This window comes from Helianthus annuus, chromosome 5 (genome assembly GCF_002127325.2).
Source record: "Helianthus annuus cultivar XRQ/B chromosome 5, HanXRQr2.0-SUNRISE, whole genome shotgun sequence".
In the NCBI taxonomy this organism is placed as follows: Eukaryota; Viridiplantae; Streptophyta; class Magnoliopsida; order Asterales; family Asteraceae; genus Helianthus; species Helianthus annuus.
This window is the reverse complement of record NC_035437.2, coordinates 167,446,697-167,466,547: the sequence shown is the minus strand read 5'-3', so window position 1 is coordinate 167,466,547 and position 19,851 is coordinate 167,446,697. Positions and strand designations below refer to the sequence as shown.

The 19,851-nt window shown below is 36.7% G+C and overlaps 3 protein-coding genes and 1 long non-coding RNA gene across 12 annotated transcripts; 2 read left to right on the top strand and 2 right to left on the bottom strand.

Moving 5' to 3' along the window:
• Nucleotides 1–19: 19 nt before the first annotated feature.
• On the bottom strand, nucleotides 20–3,002 carry LOC110871312 (RHOMBOID-like protein 12, mitochondrial). Its single transcript, XM_022120141.2, has 8 exons — nucleotides 2,926–3,002; nucleotides 2,517–2,643; nucleotides 2,077–2,196; nucleotides 1,892–2,002; nucleotides 1,780–1,824; nucleotides 1,565–1,669; nucleotides 930–965; nucleotides 20–120 (listed from the first exon to the last, which is right to left on the bottom strand). The coding sequence occupies exons 1-8, from the start codon at nucleotides 3,000–3,002 to the stop codon at nucleotides 31–33; spliced, it is 711 nt and encodes a 236-aa protein (XP_021975833.2). The 3' UTR covers nucleotides 20–30.
• Nucleotides 3,003–5,657: 2,655 nt separating this feature from the next.
• On the bottom strand, nucleotides 5,658–8,249 carry LOC110873372. 7 transcript variants are annotated; one of them, XR_002555094.2, is made up of 4 exons: nucleotides 7,934–8,249; nucleotides 7,305–7,568; nucleotides 6,483–7,219; nucleotides 5,658–5,847 (listed from the first exon to the last, which is right to left on the bottom strand). It is a non-coding gene; the product is annotated as an uncharacterized LOC110873372 (long non-coding RNA). The 7 variants fall into 7 exon arrangements; XR_004893560.1 differs by lacking the exon at nucleotides 5,658–5,847 and having other exon boundaries at nucleotides 5,863–7,011; nucleotides 7,103–7,219; nucleotides 7,292–7,568; XR_004893559.1 differs by lacking the exon at nucleotides 5,658–5,847 and having other exon boundaries at nucleotides 5,863–6,610; nucleotides 6,974–7,219.
• A 383-nt stretch (nucleotides 8,250–8,632) lies between these two features.
• LOC110873374 (transcription termination factor MTERF15, mitochondrial) lies at nucleotides 8,633–10,842 on the top strand. The gene is made up of 2 exons (XM_022122290.2): nucleotides 8,633–10,046; nucleotides 10,126–10,842. The coding sequence occupies exon 1, from the start codon at nucleotides 8,743–8,745 to the stop codon at nucleotides 10,042–10,044; it is 1,302 nt and encodes a 433-aa protein (XP_021977982.1). The 5' UTR covers nucleotides 8,633–8,742; the 3' UTR covers nucleotides 10,045–10,046; nucleotides 10,126–10,842.
• A 1,971-nt stretch (nucleotides 10,843–12,813) lies between these two features.
• LOC110873375 lies at nucleotides 12,814–17,201 on the top strand. 3 transcript variants are annotated; one of them, XM_022122291.2, is made up of 7 exons: nucleotides 12,814–13,053; nucleotides 13,415–14,272; nucleotides 14,348–14,485; nucleotides 14,586–15,201; nucleotides 15,274–16,663; nucleotides 16,756–16,837; nucleotides 16,918–17,201. In XM_022122291.2, the coding sequence occupies exons 2-6, from the start codon at nucleotides 13,483–13,485 to the stop codon at nucleotides 16,783–16,785; spliced, it is 2,964 nt and encodes a 987-aa protein (XP_021977983.1). In that variant the 5' UTR covers nucleotides 12,814–13,053; nucleotides 13,415–13,482; the 3' UTR covers nucleotides 16,786–16,837; nucleotides 16,918–17,201. The 3 variants fall into 3 exon arrangements, with proteins under 3 accessions (XP_021977983.1, XP_021977984.1, XP_021977985.1); XM_022122292.2 differs by having other exon boundaries at nucleotides 12,845–13,053; nucleotides 13,453–14,272; XM_022122293.2 differs by having other exon boundaries at nucleotides 12,848–13,053; nucleotides 13,479–14,272.
• The last annotated feature ends 2,650 nt before the right edge of the window (nucleotides 17,202–19,851 follow it).

Below are 19,851 nucleotides of genomic sequence, written 5' to 3'. Positions count from 1 at the left end.
CTAACTGATTTGGGTCTAATAAAACAGAATTTATAACCGCCCCTTTCTCAGCCATGCCCAAGTTATGATTCCAACCGCAGCACCACCCAAGTGAGCAGATCCTGAAATTTTATTATCTTCCTGAAATAGTAAACAGTAATAGTTGCATATAATATATATGTATATATAGAAAAGAGAAGTGTGTGTGTGTACAGTTGGGGGGGGGGGTGTTCAGATCATAATATATGATTTTAAAGGGTTTCAACATTTTAGAATCGCTAATATGTTGAAAACCGCATAATGCATCTATCGCTTTAAATGCGACACATAAGACAGTTATGTAATCGCTTTTGTTTCTCTCTCTTTCTCTATTACTATGTAGTATTTATTATGCATTTTATACGTGTGCGTTATGCACTTGTCGCGGTTCACAACATATTCACACACATATGCAAGGGAGGGATCTATATAGAACATTATACGTTGCGAGCACACGTTAAACAAAAAATAAATCATTCATTTTTTTCGATCAAAAAACATTTTAAAAAGAAAATAGTTGATATACAATTTTATTCATCTCTATTGAAATTCAGAAAGAACATATGCACAAATTTGTTTATGTATAAAACCTATGACCAAATTTGTTTATGTATAAATTTGTTTATGAGTGGTAAAACAATAAAAAATTCAAAAACACATGACCAAATTATTTTGATGGTTTATGTACGTAACATACGTATTTGTATTTAAAAAATTTAAGAAGTACAAAATTTTAAAAATGAAAAACAAAAAACTAATAAAATAGATAAGTATTTAGTTTTTTTTTTTTTTTTTGGTGTTCCCTCTTGCTCTGTAAGGAACCTCAACGTGTGTGTGTGTGCGGTTTTAGGACAACTTTTTTTACTATTTTAAGAGTGAATAGATAGATCATAACACATTAAGGATCATACCTTTAGTTTTTGTATATCATCCCAAATATAACTCCCCTGAAATGATTACATGAAACAAAATGACCATGAGATATAGAAAACAAACTTCTACACTACAACTAATCAACTAATTAACACATTAAGAAGCTGTTTGGCAACTTCGGAATGGTTAACTGCTGAACCAGTAAGAGATCTGAACCATTAAGTGCTGAACTAGTAAGAGGTCTGAACCATTAAGAGCCAGTATAATGCTTAACCGTTCAGAGGAAAATATCTAACCAATTCAGATTAGAGGTCTTAGCCATTCAGACTCAGTATAATACTTAGCCATTCAGAGGCAAATGTCTGAACCATTCAGACATCTGCTCGCGAAACAAAACAGTCTGAACCATTAAGTGCTGAACCAGTAAGAGGTCTGAACCATTAAGAGCCTCATTAAAAGGTAAACAAACAGCCCCTAAGATCTCTTGAACATATATTCGCTGGGGTACGGTTGTTGTTGTTGTATAACACATTAAGATCTCTTGAACTTATAAACTTGCATGAAAAATGGGCGGCGACAACATCGTTCAACCTTGGGATACAGACACTTCTCTTATTTTAACACGAACACGTTACTATTACATGTTTGAATAAACCATGAAGATTTCATTTACCGCTAATAGAGCATGGGCAGGTATTGTAAACTTGCCAAGTGAAATATTCACTGGGGTGAGTAATGTATCAAGCATCAAGATAGCCATCACTGCATCACTTGCTCCCTAAAATGTAAAAAAAAAAAATAATAATAATAATTTAAAAAGATGTTCCAAACAAGAATGTTATATAAATGAGAAAAATTATGGGAGAAACAAGAATGTTAATGTAGTACATAAGCTGCAAGTTTTGAACGGTCCGATTCACACGATTGCTTGTCCTGCAATAATAACAGTTAGATAATGAAATATGGTCCGTGAATCGTGATAGTGTTTTGGATGTTTGACCTTTGATGACAAGGCAAGAAAAACCCGATGCAACAGGAATGAAACCGAGCCAGTAAAAGCCCCAGCCAGATACAACTTAAGCAGAAATTCAGGCCCAAAGCGTTGTTCCATCTGTGGAATGTGGTTATCAATTCAGAAAACAAGAAAGAATGAATGAATGTTACGTGTATGAACTTAATACGTACTCTTTTGCCATAGCTATAAAGCGCGATTATATTTGGGAGGATATGTAAAAAGTCCTTGTGACTGAAAGCAGAAGTTATCATAGTATGATACCGTCCGCTGTTAAAGTTATCCAGAAGTACCTGCATAGATGAAATAACTTGTACAGAAGAACAATAGTGTATATTTTATACGGGTCGGGTTGATACCTTTTTCAGAAAACCCCAACTTGGGCTACTGTAAATTTCTCTTGGTTTCCCTTTAAGCTAATTTTTTTTTATTTGACAAAAGAAAATATATATATTTTTTAATAAAAAAGATATATAAATAAAGTCCAGAAAACCCGTTAGAAAAAAACTTTTCCTTTCAAAATAGTTTTTATTCGACGTGTTAGGGAAAACACACGTATATGCGAATAAGTCATGACGTTCAAAGAGAAACACCATAACCATGAAGAACTCACCGTGAAGTTCTGCCTTATGAACTTTGTGTCGGCAACTTTCGAGAGCAGATACACAGCCACATTTGCTAAGATCAAGCCTTTTGTCGCACCATTTTCAGGTGTGAGTCTCCTTGTAGAATGTAATTGCCTATGAATATAACAAATAATTTATATCTATCCCGTTTAACATTGGCGTAGCTTAGTGGGGGCGGGAGGGGGCGGCCGACCCCCCGAACTTTTCGCTCAGTAGTGGAGAGTATGTAGTTTTTGTATATAAATTTTTGGGTATATACGTTTTTTACACCCAGGTTTTATAGAAATTTTTTGGTATATACACGTTTTCGACCCCCCGGTCGGAACTGCCCGTTTAATAAATGGGGCATGCTCAGGTTGAACTATTTAATTAAATGGGTCGTGATCAAGTTTAAACCGTGGACCAACAACACCCTTAATCTTGTTTACGACCTGTTTAACCCATTTATTACAACCCATCAACCCGTTTAACATGTTTACAACCGGTTAACAACCCACCAACCCGTTTGACTCGTATGAATGAGTTCAAAGAAATATACAGGTGTGTGTATGTAATAAGTGGCAATAAACAAGAGGAATTAATTACCATGTTTTTTGGTAAGTAATTGGTTGAGTGAATAGAAAATTGGGTCTTGTAAATTCAGCTCTTGTTGACCTTAATTCAACGTGATTAGGAAACAAGTTGCATGAAACTTCCGGTTTGAACCGGCGTGATGGTTGTGTAAAAGTGGTGTGGTTGTGGTAATGCGACGGCGTGCCGGTGGCCGGATGGTGGCGAGTTAAGGAGAAGAGAAGTTGCATTGTACGTAGGGTAATGTGATGTGATGATGATCATCGCAAATATTTCAATTTTCAAACATACTTGTAGATTACCTTCTTGATATCTTCTTTTGACGAGGAGATTATTTTGTTTCCTAAATAATATCTATTTAGTTAATTTCAAATCCAAACATGTTTCGTCTATATGTCTATACTAGAATTATCACCCGCCGCAATGCGGCGGAGGATTAAATAGTTATATATCATGTTAGATGAAAGACAAGTGTTTCTCACATGACCACGAGCATGTGTGTAAAACCGAGAAAAAAAATAACTAAATCGATCTCTGACTCGCACGTTGCGACAGATCTATCAAACGGGGGAAAATAGACACGATGCAATGGACATGTCAAACAGGAAAAAAATAGATGAAAAACGTTGAACCACACACGCACGTTGCGGCGTGTTAACTCGAAAATTTAGAACAACACGTTAAACGGAGAACTTATGAAAGATGAAAAGTATATAAGAGACTAAAATTGAAAGTAAAAAAAGTGTTGAGATTAAATTGTAAAAGATGAAAAGCTTTGGGTTGAAAGTAAAAAATATTAAAGGGGTTAAATTGCAAAAGATGAAAACTTTTTAATTAGAAGTTAAAAATTAAAATAATCAAAGGGGTTAAAATAGCAAAGATTGAAACTTTAGACTTAAATTGTCAAAGATTGAAACTTTAGAGTTAAAAAAGAAACCAATTTCAGATTATGAAAACAAAGAGATAAATAGATTTAGTTAAATACTTAAATTGATGTTTATTATTATTATTATTATTATTATTATTATTATTATTATTATTATTATTATTATTATTATTATTATTTAATAAAAGAGATAAATAAAAAAATAAGGGTGAGAAATTACCAGAGAATGACACGTGTCCAAAAATGATTTTTGTTTATTAGTATAGAAAGATTCCACTATAAAGTCAATTTTACCTACAAAGTAATAAAATACCACAATTTCAACCATAAAACACACTTGAAACCCACAAATAACTGTGTGAATATCAATGAAACACAATATCCAAACTTTAACAGTCTATAAAAACTTCAAACACGCTATCGTAGAACTATGCTGTGTGAAGATCAATAAAACACAATATCCAAACTCTAACAGTTCATAAAAACTTCAAACACGCTATCGTAGAACTACGCATTTAAAACACACTAATGTTAGTCATTTAATAATCAAAACCTTATCATCCAAAACACAATATAAAACCCACAAATATCGCATTTTAGTAACCCACAAAAACACTCTAAATTTTATTGAACTCACAAAAACCATTGGGCAGCGGATAACATATTAATACTTAATATTGTTATTTTATATATTCAAGTTATTGCTTCTTAAAAAATCAACAAATTAAGGGTGTTTAATCTTAAAAATTAAACACGCATTTAATTTAATAAAATTACAAGCAAATAAATAAATGGGGTAGAGATTTATATTATTTATGCAATAAAGGTAAGGGTGTTCGATGAATCGAACAGCGAATTTTCAAACTAATCAAATCGAATTTTTTGAATTTTTATTTTTTACTTGAATTCGTATTCGATTCGAATCCAATTTAGATTTGATTTACTCGATTCGAATTTCATGCACAACTAGTTTAATACCCGTCCGGTGAACGGGTTTTTAGCGTCGTAATTAGGGATGAGCAAATCGTTCCCGGTACCGAACCGGGTACTTTTTCGGTACCGATTCGGTACCGATTTTTAGCATTTTCGGTACTGGTTTGGTACCAGTACGGTACGGTACCGGTTCGGTACCGGTATTTACCGGTTTTTACCCTCAAATACCGGTACCGTACCGGTACCGAACCGTACCGAACCGGGTATATTCGGTACCGGTACCCACTTTTGAGGATTTTCGGTACCGGTTCTTTCGATATCGGTACCGGTTCGATACCAGACGATACCGAGGTCATCCCTAGTCGTAATGATATAATTATTTTTTATTTACATAATAAAACATTATTTGTTTAAAAAGATCCTAAATGTATGGAATGTTTCATCAAAATGTAATATTTACACGTACAATATGCCTAAAAATCCGAAAAAGCAAGGTTTGAGGTAATTTCAATCAATTGGATGGCATTAAGCTAGTCTTTACGTGACCATATATTGACTAATACAACACAAGCAGTGCCGTGATGGCGCAATTGTCTTAGAGGATCAGATGTTGCGTAGGGAAGGGGCCAAATGGTTAAATTTACTAAATTACAGCTCCAGAGGAAATCAAAATAACAAAAAACTTAGGCTTGTGCTTGTTATAAGCTCAAGCAGAAGAAAAAACTTCAAACCAGTTGCATGGAACAAAAAGGGCTAATTTAACAAATACCCAATTAAAAAACTATAAATGAAAATCAAATTACAATTGCTCCTGTTTGGTAGTATAAACAAACATGAAGCACAAAATGATATAATGCATACAACCTCTGCAAACTTCTCGTCCGCATTACTATGATACTCTTCCACCAGCAGCACCAACATAAAACGACCTACAAGAAATGTGACAATGACCACCAATAGGTTATTACGATTAGAGAAATAAATTGGGTTATGTTATCTACAATGGGTAATAGCATAATGAAACATGACTTGTTTTTACGCATTATCCGACCCGACTATCATACTATATAAAGTTATGCAAGGAAGAGACAGTATTGGTCTATATCAACCGGAATCCAAATCTTAGGATTTATATATGTTTCTCAAATTCCAAATAATTATTTAGCAAATTGGTAAAAATGGGTTGTGTTCGATTTGACCCAAATTATGTGTATCCGGATTTTGACATGAATAAAGATATAGTTCGTGTTCCACAATCAACCCATCAACCCGTCAACCTGCAACTCGCCAAGCCACAACCCGCTAACCCTACACGATTGACACACCTAGTAAATTTATCTGGAGTGAAACTTACAAGTGTGTTAGATTTAAAGGCAACCTGTATGGAAGTTCATTGTAAATGTTGTTGCTAAGATCCTTAGCATTAAAAGAACCAAAATTTAGAAAAGTAGGATATGTGAATTATAAAAAGTTCATGTAACTTTAAAGCTACATTATAAATAAACTTACACTTGCTTCAAGTGTAGTCAAAACTCAAAAGCAAAGAAAGGGTCTATGTACTTACTGGGCTAGGGATCGTGTAATAGGGGGACTATACGCGGATGAAAATGCATAATTATGTGAGCCCTCAAGCAACAACATTTTTTCTTACAAAGCCTTTTTTTCCCTTGATTGGCTATGTATGATCCACACCTACAACAAATAAAAACCAAATACACTAAAATATTTAGAAACATGAATCATTATACATCTGTAAAGATCCAAGACACTGTACAGGTTGCATAATTTTGTAGACCAATATATATATATATATATATATATAATAAAGTGCTCCCCATATCTAAAATCCCCATGACACAAGAGCAACCCGGGCAACACACGGAAACCAAGTTTCCCATGTAAATTGATCATAATATAAGCAAAAAATATATGGCATTCCATAACCAACACCACCGATTCCACCTTTATAAGCTCTCAATGACACTTCTGAACCTAGGCCTATTTCCTCAATTACTTTTCTGAACTCATCATCAGTCCAAGTCTTTGGCACATTACCTATGAATTGTCTGTATATGTATTCAGAGAGTGAACACCTGAAGCCCGTACCATGCAAAGAACATCATAAAACTGAGTACCAAATCCAGAAAATGCCTAACAAATAAGCAAAAGTTTATAGCTTTATACTTTAAAATCTTTGTTATGTAGTTCTTCAATGGCCTTTTGAACATCATCTTTACTTCTAAATGCCACAAATGCAAAACCCTTACCTTCATTGGTCTCCATATATCTCACCAAACTTACCTGAACAATCACACAGAAAAATATATATTTAAAAAATAACAATAAAACACAATCTTCTCATTAAATAATTACCGTTAGAGCTGACCTAAACAACATCCCCAAAAGGTTCACAAAATTCACTCAATCTTCCTCAACCACATCCTTAGAAAGCCTCCCAATGAAAATCTCAGAACCATGTGGTGGCAAAGTAAGCAGCCCAACATGCTTTTCTTTACCATGATCATCATCAGCTTTTTCCTCTTAACTACTCTTCAACATCATCATCATTCATCCATCTCCTCATAGTTGCCAACCTCTGATCCATCTGGTCCTCAATGTCATTGCTATCTGCCATAGTGTTTGCTCTGTTCTACAAGCAAATTTTTTGACATAAAACTGTATTTTAGCTTGCCAAATAACCAATATCACGGACAAACACGATAAGGAACCAAACAGGGTGGATTGGAAGAAGTGTTTTTTTTTTTTTTTGCAATTTAGAAAGGTGATATAAATGGCAATGATAAGGGTGAAATTGGGCATTTGTTTAGTGAATAACAGAGTAATACATTTGAGGGAATTATGTTTATATAGTTTGTGTGTGAGATAGACGGACATTTAGTTACGTTGCCTAATCGGCGTCCGAGATCGTAAATTGATACAAAACTGAACATGAAATAAAGGCTTAATCCTAAACAGTACACAAAATTGAACTTCAAAAGGTAAGAAAGAGTGAACCTGCTTGGCTAAATTGATGCATATTCCCAAGCGATACCTGAAGATACATCGGATTTGTTCCTGCCCAAACAGAGTGTATTTGATTCTCCTATTTTTCCCCTTCCAAAAGCCGAACCCTTGAATAACATTAGATTTAAAGATATGAACTATTGCTTCTAAGGTACATTATATAATAATACCTCCTCAACTGACTTTAGAGCACTACCCAGGTTTGTAGGAGATTGAGTTGTGGAGACATGGGCTAGAAAATGGTGGAGGTAACCACCAGGTAAGGAAACTGTCATGAACTGCAATCATAGCAGTTATTTTTTGGAGTTTAAGTGGCTGAGATTTAATCTCAGCATGATCCAACGGTGGAGATGGATTTCAAAAGTGATTAGACTTAATGGGATCCATATATATATATATATATAATTCAAAATTTGGTTCAATTTGAAGTTGAATCTCGAATTCAAAAAATTATTTTACTTTTTTTAAACTAGTGCAAAAATAAGTTTTTTTAGTTTGACTCGAATTAGAAGGTTTCTTTTACGTGTATGTGTATAAATATATATTAATATTAATATTACTCTATATATAAATATAAAAAAATATACATGTGTAATTTAGATTTGAATCGACTCGAATGGAATGGAATTGAAAATCATACATTCATATTCGATTTAAACAATTAAACCGATCAGAAATATTCGAAATCTAGTTTCACTATGATACCTCTAGACAGCCGAATAATGGGTGAAATTGATTTTTTTATTGTTTCAATGAAATAGAATCAATACATTCTCCAAGTGCCTCTGCACACACTATCAATGGCGTTTAGAATAATCATAACAAAAGCCCTCTTCTTCCCCAAATCAATCCCATTTCAAAACCCTAATTTCTCTTCAACAACATGCAACAATTCACACCCCATTTCAACTCTTCTCCAACAGTACGGTTTCCCCATTCATAACCTCCACAACTTCCTCAAATCAAACCAATTCTTACTCAATTCCAACGTCACAGACATCGAAACATCACTAAAAATCCTATCTTTATTCAATTCTTCCACCAATTTCATCACCTCCACTGTTTCCAACTGCCCTAGGGTTCTAGACCTCAATTTTCTCAAAAAATGGGAACTGGGTATTTCAAAATTAGGGGTTTTAGACAACATGACCATGATCCAGAAGGTCCTAGAAGTTTCTAGAAAGTTTGATTTATACCCAGATGATGTTTTGCAGTGTATTGAGTGTTTAAAGGGTTTTAGGTTTAGCTCAGTTACTATAACTAGGGTTTTAGAGGAGTTTCCTATGGTTATTACTATGAGTGAAGAACAAATTTGGGGGAAAGTTGAGTTCTTGTTAGGAATTGGGATTCATAGGAGTAAGATAGACTCGGTGATCCGAATGTATCCCGGGGTTTTGGGATTCGGCGTGGAGAATAAGTTGAAGCCGTTGATCGGCGAGTTTAGTGAAATGGGGTTTGAACCTAAGGAAATTAGAGATGAGATTGTTAGAAACCCGAAAATTCTTCGGTCGGAAGTGGGAGAGTTGTCGAAGTGTTTGCGAATGTTAAATAGTTTGAAATGTAGGGTTCCGGTTAAAGAAAAGATTTTTAGTGATGGGGCGTTTAGGGCTTCGTATAATGTTAAGTTAAGAATCGATTGCTTGCATAAACACGGGTTGTCGTATAGAGATGCGTTTAGCGTGTTGTGGAGAGAACCGCGGGTGGTGTTGTATGATTTGGATGAGATTGATAAAAAGATCGAGTTTTTGATAAACGTGATGAAGTTTGACGTTTATTGTTTGGTTGACGTTCCGGAGTATTTAGGGGTGCATTTTGAGAAACAGATAGTTCCTCGTTATAACGTGATTGAGTATTTGAGATCGAAAGGCGGGATAGGTGATGAGGTGGGGTTGAGGTCTTTGGTTAAGTTTAGTAGGTTGAGGTTTTATAATCTTTACGTGAAACCGTATCCGGAATGCGAGAAGATATATGGGAGGTTTGTGGATGTTAAGGTTAGACACGGGCATCCGGAAGGGTTGTGGAAGCTTTTTAAGCCGCCAAAGTATTCGGATTCTAAAGAAGATTTGAAGAACATTAGGTCCTTTATGGAACAACTTCATTAATGGTACAATAAAATGTGGTTTTCTCATTATCACTTATCCACATGTATTAATGCATTTCATTATTTGTTTTGCTTACTACAGGACAGAATTGTTTGAAGAACCCTACCCTTAAAAAGTTCGGTGGCTCGTACAATAAAATTTGTATTTCAAAATATTGCTCAAGTAAAGGACAATTCAGCTTCTAAGGAGGCCACCGAGTGGTCATGTAGCTGACGTGTAGGAGGTAAATCGTGAAACCACGAACATGCTTGAACTTCAAAAGGCCCTGAATCCTAAGCAGTGAGGGGTCGCAGGTCCACGTAAATCAGCATTTTCTGATTTTCATATGTTTATTTGGACAATGATTTTCTATTTTATAGAGCAGATTTGATCTTAGTGGTAAGTCGACTTTCCATTTAAACGGATGATCATGTCAGTATGCTTCCATCACTAAACAGGATCCACCCCCTGGAACAGCGTGAACTTTAGTTGAAACAATTTACCATACACGTATAGTCAAAACTATCGATTTCTCGATTCCATTTTATATCTGTTATAGTATGCATCAATACACACCAATGAAGTCAAATCCCGTACATGATCAAGAATTTGTATGATCATGCTAAATAGTTTGCCTTTTGTTTCTTGATCGACATATACAATAAACCAAGTCCCAAGAACAATAATTTCCTTATCAACTTTTTAGACTTATGGTTGTTGCTGCATTGTAATCTACTGTTCTGCATGCCCACCGAAGTGCTTCTAAACAAAACGCAGCTTACGCTGGGCAAATGGCCTGCATGGGCTGAGCCAGAAAAATCAGTTGTAACACCCCAACTCGGAACAGGCTGGCATGTCACTATTACAAATATCAAAAACCAATGAGTTTCAATAAAAGATGGAATCCATAGACTCAACATTTGAACTTTTCAGCTTAAGTAATCTTTATCCTATTCATATTTGCTAAGTGTATATTACAGCTTTAAAGTTATCTTCCGGTTGAAGCTGCAACTTGAATGATCAATTTTCCTCTTCATTAAATGCACCTGGTCCGATTCCTTAGTTGGGATGATACCAGGACACTAAGAGACAATTATCTCTTTAACATCCTCATCTTAGACTGCGGGGTATGGGGCGGGAGTTTGGGCGTGGGTAGCGGGAAAACGCCCAAGCCACCACCCCGGGTGGGCATGGGTTTCGGCGTGGCCCTTGGGGCATGGGTTTCAAGCCGGGCGTGGGGCGGATTGGCCATCCTAGTTGGCTGAATATCATTGGCTCACCCGCCACGTCATAGCGGGCCATCCCAAAAGTTTTGAATTTTTAAATTCAAACCGTTGGCTTGGCCAAGCGGTCACCCCAACCGGTCACCCAAACCCCAACATCCTATATAAATACCCCCAAACCCTAACCGGGTGGTCCATCCCAACCCCCACCGTGGTCCCAAAAATTCGACAAAACCCACCCGCTGCCCCAGCCGGTCACCACAAACCCAACATCCCACGAACCCGCTATGGCATCCTGGACCCACCACGAAGAACTTGCCCTAGTCACAAGCGTCGTTGACGCTATGAAGGGGCGGCCACCGGGCCAAACCAAATATTGGCCGGAAGCTTTCGCGGCCTACCGACTAAACGTCGGTAACGACCGCCACAACATGAACGCGTGCCAACATAAATGGCGCGAGCTACGTCCCAAGCTCGACCGTTTCAAGGCTTACTACGAAGCCGTTCCTGGGGGCGAGTTAAGCCACGAGGACCGGGTGGCGGTGGCGAACATAGAGTTTCGCGGCAAGGAAAAAAGGGCGTTCGACAAGATCGACCTTTTTGAAATTTATTTAACGCTTTAGGTTTCTTATTTTGTAATTTTTAGGTTTATGTAATTTTATAAATAATGAAGTTGTATGTTTTTTTTATAAATGTTTGTGTGATTTTTTTTAAATTTTGTATATTTTTTTTTATAAACTACCCTGCCACGCGGTGCACCCAACCCAAGCCCAACCCACGCCCCACCATACCCCGCGGACACGTACCAGGCAGTGGAGGGGCTCCCATTCCACGTGTCATCACCCGCCCCAACCCAAGCCCCACCATACCCCGCAGTCTTAACTAGACTTTACCCTGAGATTCCTTAGTGGGCCAGGCCCATAGTAGGGTATCAGTAAGGCGATTAAATGTGTATCTAAAATATACACATTTACCCATTTGTTTTCATGGTTTTCAGTCGATTAAAAACATGACTTTACATTTTGGGGTACCGGTAAGGCGATGAACCAAGTCGATGTTGACCGGACAACATAGGTGCTAGTACGAGTATTATCAAAACTAATATCGAGTATTCACTTTGGTTTTTGATTTATGTAAAACACGATTTACTTTTTAGGGTTATAGCAGACAACTTTTGTATAATAAACCATTGTAGATAAACTTTTTAGACCATTGGGTATGGTGGGGCTTGGGTTGGAGCATTTGTTGACACGTGGAATGGGAGCCCCCCACCACTCAAACCCACGCCCATGGGGTATGGTGGGGCTTGGGTTGGGGCATGAGTTTGGTTTGGCCATTGAGAGCCCGCCATGTCACCTTACTAGCCCTACTAGCCCGCCCCATGCCCGACTTCAAATCCACGCCAATGGGGCCACGCCCCAACCCAAGCCCCTGGGGTGGTGATTGAGCGTTTTCAGCCAACCCACGCCCCAACCCAAGCCCCATACCCCATGGCCTTATAGTTATCAACAACGAGCTTTTTACCAATAACATGTCATAGCAACGCGTAGGTTTTACCCTTTGGGCTAGCATATAAACCATTTCAACAACAATCATGTTACATGTTATACCCGAATATTAGTAGTACCCTAGCCGCGTAAGGTAAAATAATCCTCTTTGATAAATCCCTCTTCGTATTCCCCTTCTTCAAGGTTTCACCATAATAACACGATTCAACAACAATTCACCGCCTCAATCTGCAAATTTCTGCATAAACACGCTCAGATTCATGTATTCAATCACTCTCCAACTCTCATAGAGGATCAAGGTATTCCAATTTTCATCAAACACACATCTATTAGGTTAACTTTTGCCAAATTACTTATACAGATCTTGTTTCTAAGCATTTCGCTGATGTTGCCCTAGGTTTCTGAATCACGAGCTATGTTGCTCATTAATGATTTGGTGTATAGCGTGAAATGTATAGTTTTAATGTTAATTTTGATTTTTCACAATTAAGTTAGGGTTTGCATATATGTTGCTCTTTTGATTTTCATACATTTTGTTAAATAATAATTACTTGATATGATGAGTTACTAAGTTAGTTGTTGCTTTAACTATCAATGGTTGTATATTAAATAGGAACCGTTTTGTAGCGTAATCTTACGGTTTTGTTGTACGGCTGACAGGGCTGTAATGCCGGCTTTGCTGATGATATTGTGTATAGTTTAACAGTTTAACTGTTTAAGCCAGTGTGATGAATAATCAAGGGAACTATCAGCAGTACAGGGCGCGGTTGCCACCGCCTCTCTCGTTTCAACAAGCAGGCGCGTCTCCATATGTCCAGCCTGTTCCTGGTTCGGGTGCTGGAAGTGGAACGTTGACCTCGAGTCAATCTTACATGAGCTGGAGTCAAGGTCAACGTATGCCACCACCGGTTCCTCCTCCTAACCAGCTTCAAATTCCGAGAATTCCACCACCAGGACAACATTTTTATAGGGTCCCGCCACCGCTAGCTCCTCCACCGTCTTCAAGCTACTTTACGCCCACTGGTTCTGGGTCATTCGTACTACCGCTACGGCCACCACCACCACCACCGTCGTCTCCTCCTCCCGGAACTCCACCTCTTCCACCGTCTTCACCCGTTCTTAATGGCTTTGGTCATGTTAATGGTTCTGAAATGAGTGTGAAAGAGACTTCCAGCTATAGTTTGTCTGATGCCCCTCCACCTCCACCTAGAGATGAGAACACTGTCCGTAAAATTGAAGTTTTATGTCAGTATATTGCTAAAAATGGTGAAGGATTCGAAGAAATGACACGTAAAAACGAGGTTGGTAATCCGGAGTTTGAGTTTTTGTTTGGAGGAGCAGCAGGAAGTGAAGCTGCGATTTCGCATGAGTATTTTAAATGGATGAAAATGAAATGTCGTTCAGATGGGTTGCTTGAAGGAGGGAATAATACGGGTCTGTCTTCAAAACCATTAGTGGCTGGCACATCGCATGAAGACATATCTCATTCCCCTGCTGGTTCTGACATGGATATGGAAGGTTAATTTATATCAAATTATGCGTTTTATTATATTGCAAAATGTTCACCTAATTTGACATTTTTTTTGCTTTTAGATGATATTACACTTCCAGAAGAGCCAGGTGTCGGTAAATCATTTGGGAACGAAAAACACGAAGCTGCTTTTATATCCAATGATGTTGATACAAAAGCAGAAAACATTGCATGCGAATCCCCAAGAGCGATTGAACCGGGTACAGTCTACAAAGTTATTGCATGTTTTAGCTGTTTCATTATAATTTCTTCTTCCCTGAAAAAAATATATATAAAAATAAAACCTTTTTTGTATCATAGGGCTCGATCTCTCTCTCAATGATACTCAGCTTGAAAAGACGACGAAGGTTGATGTTGCAGATTCTGAATCATCTTTAGATTGCAAAACAGAACAAAACAACGTAAATTTATACCAAGAGATGAACCAATCAGAGCAAAGCCCGTTTAGACTTATACAAGGCTATGCTTCTGACGATAACTCCGAAAATGATAACGACCCACATTTCGAAAATGTTAGTCCTGTAGCAGTCACCCCACAAGAAAATGAACGCACTACACTATCTGCGCCTGTGGTGGAAGGTTCTTTGGATATAGCATCTAAAGTTTCGGAACCTTCCATGGAGCCTGAAAAGTTGGAGAACAGAACTGATGGTGGTACTACCGGTCCTAAAAATAGTGGGGCCCAGAAGGGAGATAATGATGTTGAGTTAGAAACTGATGAGTTTGGGAGAGTAGCGAGAAAAGGTGGTAGTGATAGTGATAGTGATTCTGATGATTATTCTACCAGGAGGCGTGTTAAAAGAGGTAGAAGTAGAAGTAGAAGTCAATCTTATGAAAGACAAAGAAGTCGATCTCCTTATGGGAGGAGGGGAAGAAGTCCACGTAGGATTAGAGAAAAACGTAGTCCATCCCGCAGGTACTGCTTTAATTTATTGTTGTTACGAAATTATTATACTAAAACTCTTGTTAATATGTGTGTGTTTGGCAGCTGGTCTCCGAGGAAAAGAGGCAGAAGCAGATCTCCTTATAATAGTAGGAATAAAAGTCATGTACAAGAAATCTGTTATGATTTTCGTGCGGGCAAGTGTTATAGGCCTAATTGTCGGTACCGTCATGTACCTGATAAGAAAGACGAGTCCAGGTGGCGTAAAAACAAACACGAGGTATCAGATAGATTAAAAGACTCAGATAAATCAGTGCCTGAGAAAGATGAGGTCCGTAGATTCAATGAAGATCTTGTGGAACCTCCAGGTCACTCTGCTGACGTGGCAACTGGTCATGAAACTGAACACCCTGCAACTGAAATGCCTATAGGAGGTCCGATGACTCAGATTCCAATTAGTGGACATTTGTTAAACCAAATGTCTCAACCCGAACCAAAACCGGTCAATGAATACAGTCTCATGCCACCTGCTACCTTGTGGAACTCTTTTCCGCCACCGCCACCACCGCCACAACCACTATCACGTCCGCAACTTGGTAGGCCTGTGCCGCCGTATCAGTTAAATCCGCCACCTTTTCAAACTAACTATCCTTTTCAGCCCTTTGTCACACCTTACGGGTCTGAAACCACCGCTCATCTTGGTGCATACCCTATGAACTACCCAATCCTCCAACAACCTGTGGGTCCCACGGGTATTAATCAAGAAAACTTTGCACGAAATTCATCACCAAATTTAGTTTCTTCAAATACAGTACAATCTTTCTTGCAAAACCCTGTTGCTGATAGCGTATCTGATTTTGCGCGGTCTAGAATCTCGAGTCACTACAACCCTTATGCATCAACCTTTGATCAGCCGCTAAGTACAAAGCTCAGTTCTGGTGTTTTTAATCAAGGTTACGGCGCTTCAACCAATCAGAACCACACACCTGGCGAGGGGCAAACAGGTAATTTTGCACACAATCCACTTACATCTGGTGGTGATCAATATGATCCGCTGTTCGATAGCGTTGATCCGTCTTCAAACTCGGTGAAGAAAAGTAATACTATTGCCGCAAGTGAAGAAAATGACGGATTTGGTGAGACTGCAGATGCTGAGGTGGGTGCGGTGGAAAATGACAGTCCTAGCCCTAGCTCACCGATCGATTTACCCGATATGGCCACAGGGGAAGTTGAGATTGATCAAGTGAAGAATAGAAAGAGTAAGGATTCGAGATCGATGAAACTTTTCAAGATCGCGCTTGCGGATTTTGTGAAGGAGGTATTAAAGCCGTCATGGAGACAGGGTAATATGAGTAAAGAGGCGTTTAAGACTATCGTTAAGAAGACTGTTGATAAAGTGTCGGGAGCTGTGAAGAAACACCAGATACCCAAGTCCCAAGCCAAGATAAATCATTACATTGATTCTTCTCAAAGAAAGCTCACTAAGCTTGTAATGGTAATTCGTTTCAACTTTTTATTACTTTAATCTTTTACGGTTTATATGCGTAGCTACGTCAAGATAATAAACTCCCTATGTTATTTTTGCAGGGCTATGTTGACAAATATGTGAAGGTATAGTAAAGACGATGATTTGCAGTTGCAAGTGCGGAATGGATATGAATATGATCAGGTAAGCAGCTCTTGCTGTACTGGTAGGATATTACTTGAATAGTATTTGAGATTTAACGACACTGGTGTCTTGTGCTGCAGAACTATGGGAGTCGAATCACAATGAGTATATCTGATGGATGATGATGTTGGGTACGGTCTTCAACATACTAGTATGAATTCCCATAAACAAGTAATGTATCTGCTTGTGTTGTTTCACGGATGCCGTTATGCTTTGTTATACATATGCTTATACATGGCAAATAATTGTAAAATGTCTTTTCAATTGCTGTGAAAGTTCAATATTGATAGGGAGCGAGGCTGGAGCTCTGCTCGTTTTGCTTAACAAGTTGAGCTCGAGCTTAGCTTGTTAAAAAGTTTCCAAACTTGAGCTAGGCTTGTTTTTTTATTAATTATTGAGTTATTATATTTATATTACAATATGCCTTAACGTACATTGCGTACACGGTGGCAAAATCACACGTTATGTTACAAAAAAAATAAAATCGCATGTTTCAAGAAACCTGGAAATCGCATGTTCAAAAATAGCCTAAAATCGCATATACAAGAGCTTTTTGAAATCACATGTGATTAAGGAATAGGAAAATCGCATGTTATAAACCACCCAATTCGCACGTTGATAATGCATCGCGTACACAAGGCATTTTGTACGTTAACCGGCCTCTATATAAATATATATTTATTTATTATATATTCAGTTATAGTCTTTTATATTTATAATTATTATCATAAATAACACAATGTATTATTAATGTATATATTCTGTGTAGTTATTTATTATTATTTTTTTTTGTAATAGTTAAAAGTTCTATTTATGGTGTGTTTCTTTCAAATCTTTTCACAACAATAAGCCAAGTAGAGTATTACATAAAGTTAGTCACACTTATTTTCAACTCTTTGTAATATTATTATGTGAAACCTTACTCAGTGGCGGATCTAGAAAATTATTATAGGGGCAACGTTTCAAAGAAAAGGGGTAACGAAATCGAAAGAACGTTAAATTTTTCCAAAATTTACACTAGATTTACACTACGGTCGGAGCATTAAGGGGTAACGGAGGTTACCCCTTCTTGAAGGGTAGATCTGCCCCTGACCTTATTTAACTTTGTTTATGGTTTTCTACCTAAACATGTTTATGGTTTTGCATAGATGACTTCATTTCCAAGAGATAAGAAGAATAATATTGGGTACCAGTGTACCACTAAGGCACTAACCAAATGTGAGCCCGCCCACCAAAGTCTACCGCTCTAAGGCTCTAACTGGTCCCATTTTATAGGATTTAGATGAGCCCACAAAAACTCCCATCCAATATTTTGTTATAACATTATAAAATGTTACGTAGATATTATTATTGTTGTTCTTGTTGTCGATGGTGTAGAACTGTAGATGTTCTTCGTGTTCTTGTTGTTGATGTTGTTGCTCCTGCTGCTTGTTGCTAGGGGTGTTTAGAATTCGATCCGGATTTGAAAAATTCGAAATTCGACTCGACTCGATTTGAATTCGATTATCAAGGTTCGAATTCAAGTTGATTCGTATTCGAGTCCAATAATCGAATCCGAATCGAATATGAATTTATGATTTTCAATTCGATTCGAAAATCGAATTCAATTTATATATAACTTTTTAATATACACACACACACACATAACTTCTAACCTTGGCCAAAATATGAATCACATCCATAAATGATAAATTTATTATTAATAACATTACCAGACCTTATGACAAATAGCCTAAACTATTTATTTTTAAATTTTTACCTAACTTAAATCGCTACCAGTAACCAATGTATCTTCTAAATTTTGGTGTTTTTACATATTGACAGTTAATTAATTTTGCAGATTATTATATTTTATGTTATATATAATTAATTTGTAGTAGTTTTAAAAAATGAAAGTAAAATAATTTATTGTTTAAGGTGAGTTTGAATTAAATAGAATTTATTTGAATTCCATTCGAATTTGAGTTTCAAATATAAATCGAATACGAATTCAGATGAAAAAAATAAAAATTTGAAAAGTTCGATTCAATTAATTCGAAAATTCGTTATTCGATTCGATGAACACCCCTACTTGTTGCTCCTACCGATTCTGGTGGTGGTGGTGCTATTGTTGTTGTTGTTGGTGCTTGATGGTGATAGTGCTACTGATGGTGTTGGTGTAAGTTTTTTCCTTGTGTTGTTCTGCTATTAATGTTGCTTTTGTTTGTTTTTAAATCTTATTCAAGCTATTTAAAAACTTATAAAAGTTCCTCAGTGCTTTATATAAAATTTTAGATCAAGTTTCTAAGTGATGGTGCTAAAATTCCACTTCTAAGATAAAGTTTAACTAGTTATCAAGTAAAAAGATTAAGTTCACTTAAATCTTAATTACTCAAGACTTAGAAAAGTTTTTTCTATGGAAAATATACATACCTTATTTCCTTAATTAGTAAAGGATGTTTAATAAAGAATGAATTATTTGAAACAATCGTACATGGATTGCAACTTAAAGTTAAGTGTCTTTTTATTTCTCTCCTACTAAATAATTATCTTTTATACAATACTAGGTTAGAACCTCGTGTATTACACGGGTTGAATAAATGTAATTTTTTATACTAAATTAAAACAATTATTCTTTAAAAATCTCGTTTATTACACGGGTTGAACAAATGTAATTTTATATATTAAATAATAAAAAAATTATATCTCTAAGAACCCCATGTATTGTACTGAATAAATGTAATTTTATATACCAAATAATAAAAACCCGTGTATTGTACGGGTTGAATAAATCTAATTATATATGCTACATAATAAAAAAAAGTTATATTTTTAAAAATACTGTGTATTACACATGTTAAATAAATGTAATTTTGTAATCTTGTATATTACACGGGTTGGATAAATGTAATTTTATAAACTAAATAATAAAAAAGTTATATCTTTATAAACCCCGTGTATTATACAGGTTCAATAAATCCAATTATATATACTAAATCATTATCATTATCATCATCATCTACTCAGTAAATCCC